The 8,406-nt window shown below is 50.0% G+C and overlaps 1 protein-coding gene across 1 annotated transcript in view; it reads left to right on the forward strand.

Annotated features, from left to right (window-relative positions):
* LOC134095320 (polyamine-modulated factor 1-binding protein 1) overlaps positions 1-3,254 on the forward strand; it is a 33,956-nt gene extending 30,702 nt beyond the window's left edge. The window contains exon 20 of the mRNA XM_062548769.1: positions 2,869-3,254. Within this exon, the coding sequence (XP_062404753.1) occupies positions 2,869-2,962 (94 nt within the window). The 3' untranslated portion in view covers positions 2,963-3,254. The remainder of the gene's footprint in view (positions 1-2,868) is intronic.
* Positions 3,255-8,406: the final 5,152 nt, after the last annotated feature.

Below are 8,406 nucleotides of genomic sequence, written 5' to 3' on the forward strand. Positions count from 1 at the left end.
CAGGGAATGAAATATTCATATTGTACGCCTTTCCAAGCAGAAGTTATCTAGATGCAGCGTAAATGGTACTCGGGATTAGATTTTCACAGCAGATTGCTGTTATTAAAGAGAAAGAATGGGGGGATGGATGCAGGAAGGAGGGGATGGGGGGAGGTGCGGGGGGGGAGGTATGGGGTGGGGGGGGGGTGTGGGGTGGGGGGGTGAGCAGCCATCTTCCTTGGAGGCAATCTATTTCTTTCTTCTCTCTCTCTTTTCTCTCGCTCTCCCTCTTCCCAGGCCAAGTCAGAACGGCCAAGCGGGCTCTTAATGCACTGAAGCAAAAGTGCTTGGGTCCGCAACCTTTCACGCCTTCACCTCCCCTTTACGTGATTGAATAGTTAATGACTTTGACTTTCCAGAGAGAGAGAGAAAGAGCATGGGGCCCGGGCCGGACCATGTTTACGCCTGCCGCACTTGTCTGCCTGTCTGCCACACGCACGCACACACACACACACACACACACACACACACACACACGCACACGCACACACACACGCACGCACACACACACACGCACACACACACACACACACACACACACACACCTGCTTGCCTGTCTGTCTGCCTGCTGGCGTGGTCCCACACGGTCGGCTGCTGGCCCCCCACTGCCCACACGCTCTGACTCAACACTTGACCGGTGATCCGTCGGCCCTTTAGCTGACAGCACCGGTCAGGAATGCGGCTCCCCTGCTAGTCCTCCTGGCCCGCCCGCCCCTGGTTGTCTTCAGCCACATAGGCAGCCCAGCAGCCCCTTCAGATGTTCCTCTTTTGTGTGTTTCATCTGTCCATTCTCCTAGGCCCACCTTGTCTCTGTCTCTTATGTGCCTGCTGATACACGTGTAGGCAAACAGCTCTCTGTCTCGCACATTCATACATATTTACACATTTGCACAGGCCCACTCAACACAAATACTGTACACACTACACACATGCAAATGCGTACGGCACAAGTGTTTCCTCTCTGTCACACACACTCTCTCTCTCTCTGTCTATCTGTCCCTTTCTCTGCAATACACACAGACACAGACACGCACACAAACACGCACACATAAACACACACACACACACACACAGACACACACATGCGCGCGCTGTCTTTCAGTGAGGTCCACACACCCACATTAACAGCATCACACCTCGTTAGCGCGCGGCGTGCGGCGCTCGTGGTCGTGGCAGACGCTGACCCTGTCTAATTGCGTGCCCATGGCTCGTGCACGTGCGCTCGTTTGCTCCGCTGCGCTCCGGCTGACGCTGACGCTGACACGGCCGCTGCTTATTTATTCTCCTCGGGGCTCGTCTAGCGCATTACAATGATTGACTCATTTCATTCCACGCACATTTTCACCCCTGACGATTATTTGATCAGCTCACAGCTCCCCTAACATACACACACACACACACACACACAGACAGACAGAAACACACAAACACACACACCGTACTCCCACCCCCGCATCTCGACTCTCGGCCCCACACTTGTTAGAAAGTTCTAATGCCAGCCAGCCACTTTATTATTATTCACACCCCTCATTGTCTCTTCTGCTAATTACCCACGGTGGAGTGTATCTTGCCCCTTTTCCTTTTTTTTTTCTCCCCGTTTCTCTTTTTTTTTTCTCCCCTTTTCCATGTGTGTCCGTGAGCCTGTTTGTCCCGGCGGAATTAAGTGGCTCGAAAGGGCACGCATTAGCAATGCAGCCCGGAATGGCCAACTAGCCAATTGCGTATGCAAAGCCTCCAGACGCGCACAAAAACAACCATCTCTGAGCGAGACGAGAGAGAAAAAAACAGCAGCAGAGAGAATAGGGCGGCATTAGCGCAGGAGCAGCGCCGCTAAATGAGCAGACGGGGGGGCATTTGCATTCATTTAGGGGGGAGAGGGCGCGAGCAGCGCGGGCGGGCGGTCAGGTAAGGCCGCGGCCCTTTTGTTTGGGGCGTGAGTGAAGAGCGAGCGGGGTCACCCCCCCACCCCCCCCCGAGCCTCGTCCCTAGTGCACATGGGAGTTTGGTTAATGATGAACGTGCTGCTCGGCTCACCGCTCGGCTGCTCCTTAGCTGACCCAGACCCTCTTGACCCCCAACTCCCTCAACCCCCCCCACCCCCACCCCCGCCACCCCCTCCCCCGTCCGCCCAACCCAGCAGCCAGGTCAGCCGGGAGACACTCTCCCCAGCACTCAGCCACAGCTGCAGGGAGAGACAGAGCCAGAGCCCCGGCCCCAGCCCCAGCCAGGGATCCCTAGAGCAGGAGCAGGAGCAGGAGCAGGAGCCGGAGGTGCCCAGGGACAGCAGGGCACAGCACGGCAGTGGAGAGGAGGTCAGCTCTGCAGGGGTAGGTCAGAGCACTGGAGGAAAGTGCTGCTAATGGCAGGTCACAACAGGGGGACGCAGGCTTGGGAGCGGCCAGGCGCTTACACAGTGTAGGACAAATTAACCAGACACACGCTTTTGACAGTTGAATTCCACATGCATATTCTAGATGAGGTGCACTGCATTGGGCGCTGCTTTTTGTAACTACACTCGTAAATTAAACTAAAACTGGGCCCTTTGTGGGTAAGTTCACATATTGAGGGGATGGCAAAATGTAGCAATAGCTGGAATTGCTTATCCTGTATAAGACTGTTGTAGTAATTTCATTAACTCATGTTCTCAACCTACTGTAGCAGGTTTAGAGGATGGTGTGATACTGTATCAACATATGAAGCTAAGACAAGAAAGACCCGTGTAGCAGCATGGCTACCTGTGCACCTGTTTTAATATCACCTCATAGTCTCTAGCAGCTCCTGTGTATGTGAAGCGATGTGACGATGACGCTCCTGTTCTGTTGGTCTCAGGCCCGCTGTCCAGACGTGGAGAGGGCTGGCCAGCAGTCGCAGGGAGCAGACCAGGAAGCAGAAAGCCCTCGCCGTCAACCTGACCCGCAGCTAATGGCTAACGCCCACCGCCCTGTGCCCTCTGTGCGCGGGCACACCTTCGCCGTGGCGGTGGAGCGCCGAATGGCGCGGAGGGCGTTGGAGAGGAGGCCGCTGCTGAGACTGCCCCGTGGGGGCCAGGGGCACCTCTGGAGATACTACAGACTCTCAGGCTGCTGAGGGAACGGACATCCACTCACTACTCACTCAGGCAGACTAGCCATGTGCCAATATCAACTAAGACAAGTGCTAAGACTGGGGGAATAAACCGCCTATAAATTATATTTATACCAGATGGGTAGTTACGCTGGGGGGGGGGGGGGGGGGGTTACATTTATTGTGGGGATGTGTTTGTAATGGTAGGACAAAAGTAATACATAATACTATGTCATTACAGTTTACCTTTGTAGATTGTGGAGTGTTTGTGTGTCCATCTGCAGATGTCGGTTAATGTTCAGACTTGAAAACTGTGAGATGACTCATGCATCAGCATCGCTAGGCATGGGCCTTCATTGCATCTAAATGATCAGATATGTATGAGGGTGTTACAGGGAAGTTTTTTGTGTGTATTTACCATTGAGTGCTTAAGCTGTGTTATTAAGTTATAAAATGCTCATCTCATAGTAGGGAAAATATATTTATTGAATCGAATCACAACAGTTATCTTTATTTTTAATCAGATTTCTTAACAGGGTATATTGGCCATTATTTTAGGTTATAAAAATGTGTGCCTTTTGCAGGAGAGCTAGTGGTCCTTGGGTTGTCTTGTTTTTTTGTTGTTGTTGTAATCATTGATGTTAATGTATTGTGAGCCTTACCATATAAAGCCATATTCATCACTGTGAATGTAAAAGGTGTGAAGCTGAATCGGCAGCATCAGAATGTATTCTATATTTGGGAAATTAAAGAAAACTTTGAAAAATGAATTTCTTGTGTCTGTAATCAGTGTCTAGAGTGGAGTTATCTGTGCTCGATGCTTGGTGTGTTCTGATGTGTACAATAAAGAATTGAGGAATCTTATTGAGTAGTTAAACACAGCAGAATGATGAACTACAGTATGTATGCAGTCTACACCAGTTGTTCCTCTCTGAACACAAGCATAACCATAGCATCAGACCCAGAATGTATCAACTAGTAGTATAAGCTTGTATTAAGTTTGCTGGTTCCACAGACGGCTGGATACAGGAGTGTAGCTCTCATAGCCTCTACTCACACGGCTCCCATATATAAAACACAATTACTGGCTAAATGTATTTCTACTTGCATTAGCTCGAGAGCAAAACATAGTGCTGCATAATAATAGAACTTGAGGTGAGCTACTGCGTCCATGAAGTGGACCCATTTAAAATGAGCACACATTTTCATATCCACCTATCATTCCTGGGGATGATGAATTCCACCCACATTACATTTTTGTATTACATAAAAGCTTAAAGCCAGCTTAACTGTCATTTCCATATTGCACCGTGATTAGCCGGAGTATTGGTGTTTAAGACTTGAAATTAAGAGCAGTGCTCCGAGGGCTTTAATAGGATGATTTCCCTCAAGCTGTGAAATGACAAAATGGGAAAAGCGGCATGTTTGCTCGTCATGCATGTGGACTGAAATGGGATTTTTCCATCTTCAGCCTGCAGACACGAAATAGTGATGATGACCAACATTAAGTTGGCACACCTGCATGTTTTACCGAACCTGTCCATCAATACATCAAAGCCACAAGAACTTGTGGGATTTGAGCAACAAAAAAAAAAACGAGAAAAAAAAGAATAATATATATTCAAGAAGTTTCCAAAAATAAATGCCAAAGATGTAGTTATCTTCAATGATATATCCAACTCGTCTTCATTCACACACTTGAGAAACATTCTCTCAATTCACCACATAGTGCTCTGCATAATGAATAGCCACCAGTCATTCACTGTCTAGCGCACTCTGTACTGAATGAATGGAGGTTGTGGACACAGACAGGCTGTAGTGAGCCCGATGTCTGTCAGAGAGAGAGAGTGTGTGTGTGTGTGTGTGTGTGTGTGTGTGTTGCGGGTGGCCCCACACCTTAGTGGTCAGGGGTCGTGTGTTCCCCTTGTTGATTTCCTGTAGCTGTTGACAGTGAAGCGATGCAGGAGTGGCTACAGTCAAAGGCATCGAGCTGCGGCTGTTTGCTCAGGCTCCCGGCCGGCTTAATCCCTGCCTTTCAGGGCGAGGAGACCATCTCTTTCTGCTTGGGCGAAATCAATAGGCAACATTCTCTCTAGCAAAGCAGTCAATACCCCACACTTAAGGTGTCGGAGGGAACTAAAGAAGGCCAATAATTGTTATTAATGCCCGGGGCTTCCCCAGGCCCGGCCTTTAAGGGTACTTATAGTGTTCCACATGGAACGTCAACACAACTAGTGCAGTGGTGGCCCTGCTACCAACACCTGTGTGTCATGACAGAGTAGAAAACTGGGAGCAAAATAGGACAGTGTGGCCAAACCACAAGCAAGGGTGGGGGGGGGGGGGGGGGTGTAAAAGAAAAACATTCAGGTTGTCCCCATTTTAAGTAATTGTGATGAATAATCTGTCAAGTAATTTCTCCCAACTTTTCAATTTTTATCCATTCTGCTGTAGTCGGGCCTTTGATACAGTAGCACTTAATTATTGAACAATATCTGTCCCCTGTGACTAATATGAAGGCCACATTGTTCAGGCTGTGTGCAGACTTGAATATCAGACAGCATGGCAGATTAAAGTAATGATGGCACTTGTTAATGCAGCTTTCTTTTCCCTTTTAATGAAGCCAGTTTATTTTGGTGTGAGGAGGCGCTGGCATCAATAAGAGAAGAGACGCGCGAGCCTTACAGGAACATGAGAGTGCCGCTGTTCAAGAGGGATGCTGCTTTTAATTCTGCGTAGGCCGGGAAACATGATAAAGACAGCCTATGGAATGCGTCTCATCCATTATTTAAGCTGCATCAATCGAAGAGTTGATGAAAGTGTAATCTAGTCTTTGTGTGCCGTCGTCGTCTTCAGCGAGATACAGAGCTGTTTGTGCGGCTGGCATGTTGTGCCTTGCAAACAAATATGCGCCGTGTGAAGGTGTCGGTGTTGTTCCCAAGGTCATGCGTTGACTCGCCTGAAAGCGTCGTAGTGCTGCAATCATCGTTAAATGGCAGAGCGATATATCCATTCAAAAACACTCACGCAGTGCTCATCGCATACACTGAGACTAAACCATCCCTCGAGTGGCCCAGCAGAAGTGCATTTTCTACCTGGGTGTGTAACTTGGCATTGTCCTTTTCATCAGCAAGCCCGTCATTTACTCGACGCTGGGGAATCCGAAACATTCATCTCCTACTCTCCACTGAAAGCCACGAGCAGGGGCAAGGAATGATGTCGGTCCCAGTGCGTGTGCGTGTGTGTGTGTGTGTGTGTGTGTGTGTGTGTGTAGGTTGGTTACATTCTTCTCCTGATTCAATCAAGCGAAGGCCATCCCCAGCAGGGCCCGGGGAAGAGGAGACGGCTCAAGTTCAGTTTCCACGGGGGCCTGCTGTGCCTCACACGCAGCCTTGGATGTAATTGGGTCCCAGAAGGCTCTTCATTATGGCGGGGGGCGCAGAGGTAACAAACAGAGCCTCTGTGTGTGTGTGTGTGTGTGTGTGTGTGTGTGTCGGGCGGGGGTGGTAGGTTGAGGAATGCCCCCGCACTGTGCCGCCACTCACTGCCACAGCCGCCCGCAGCTGCCTGCCCGCCTGCCTGCCGCCCGGGCACCGTCTCAGCCCCGGAGTTAATTAAATGAGCAGTTGATGCACTGTTTTCCTCATCAATCTCACTTGTGCTCTTATTACGTTTGTAATGACAGCGGGCCCCTGTCCCTCACTACTGGGAGACGAGAGGGGCCAGTGGGGGATTTGATTGGGGGGGGGGGGGGGGGGTGAGGGGGAGAGGAGGGAGGAAATAGACAGTGAGGGACATCAAGGGCTACGTCGCCAATAAACTTCCCAACCACCTGTCAGCGGGCAAGACATGACAACACGTCTCTTGTCTTGTCTCTCTCCGCTCATGGTCACGGCGAGGGGGGTCGAGTGTGTGTGTGTGTGTGTGTGTGTCTGCGCGGTTAACCTTGCTGCGTGACGAGCGGCTCCTCAAGCGCCCCGCTGCCGACTGCTGCTGCTGCTGCTGCCACCGCTGCTGAGGCTGAAGCAGCCCATGGGCGGATAGCTGTGGTTTTATTATTAAGCCTGGACGGCCGGGATCGCCAGCGCCTTCACCGCTCACCGGCCGCCTTCTTTAATTCCCTTCATCATCGCAAAGACCTTCAAGCTGAAATCCCCCGTAAAGGTGACGGCCGCCTCTGTCATTCACGCGGGGGATTTTCAAATGTCAGCCAGAACCAGAGATTTGTCTCATTAAAACCGTCGGATGACCACCTCAGCCCTCCACACGCAGCCTTACCCCCTTCTCCTTCTCTCTCTCTCTTTCTCACTCTCTCTCTCTCTCTCTCTCTCTCTCTCTCTCTCTCTCTCTCTCTCTCCCTCTCTCTCAGACAAGAGGACCTAAGAAAAGAACTGAGAGGAAACATTTATAATCGTCTCTGCTGGCACAAAGACCTCTGGGATCCAGAAGAAGAAGAAGAATGAATGCAAAGTTGAGCTGTTCTACCAGGGAACCGAGCTGCTCTGCTTTACAGGCCATCTTTGTCTGGATGCATACACATCCTTTAATAGCTTAAGTGGCAGCGAAAGTGCAAGTAACAAATTTTCTTTTCAGCCGCGCACAACAGCGGTGAACGTACCTGCTCCATTACTGTGGACACCCAAAGCAGTCCGATAAAATTGCAGTGCTGTGTGATTTGGACCATTAAATGTTGTTTAAGCCATTCTTCGAAACCACCTCAGAAGTTGTTCAAGGGTTCTGTGAAAGGAAGAAGCTAAGCTTTTAGAGGCTCGATCAATTTCATAATAGGCTCGAGATGTGCATTTAGCAGAAGCGCAGGTATGTCCAATTTGTTCACCAGAAACACTTCCGTAAACTTCAGGACTGCTTCGGCTATGTTGCCGAGTACAATAAGAGGTTGGAGCGAGGGGGCTGCAATCTAATATAATTTCAAGCAAGCCAACCAACTAAACCAGTTATTTGGAATCCAATTGGTACCATTCACAGGGACTAATCCTGACCCGAAGACAAAGCAAGAGGAGTGGAAATCTCCCTGAGTCCTCAGCAAACCTGCTGCGTTTGGCCCTCAGGAGAGCGTCTGGAGAGGAGCAAAGGACAGGGCTTTGTTTGGCCAAGGAGGGTCATCCATCATAATTATAATTAGAAAGTGTCACCTCACCTTTCTGCCCCATCAGCGTCTGATTTAATATTCTCTGCCTGCAGAGAGTAATTGAATTGTGTGTGTGTGTGTGTGTGTGTGTGAGAGAGAGTGAGTTTCAGCCAGAGAGGGAGAGAATAGTTGAGTGTGTGTGTGTATGTGTGTGTGTG

This window comes from Sardina pilchardus, chromosome 11, assembly GCF_963854185.1.
Source record: "Sardina pilchardus chromosome 11, fSarPil1.1, whole genome shotgun sequence".
Taxonomy (NCBI): domain Eukaryota; kingdom Metazoa; phylum Chordata; class Actinopteri; order Clupeiformes; family Clupeidae; genus Sardina; species Sardina pilchardus.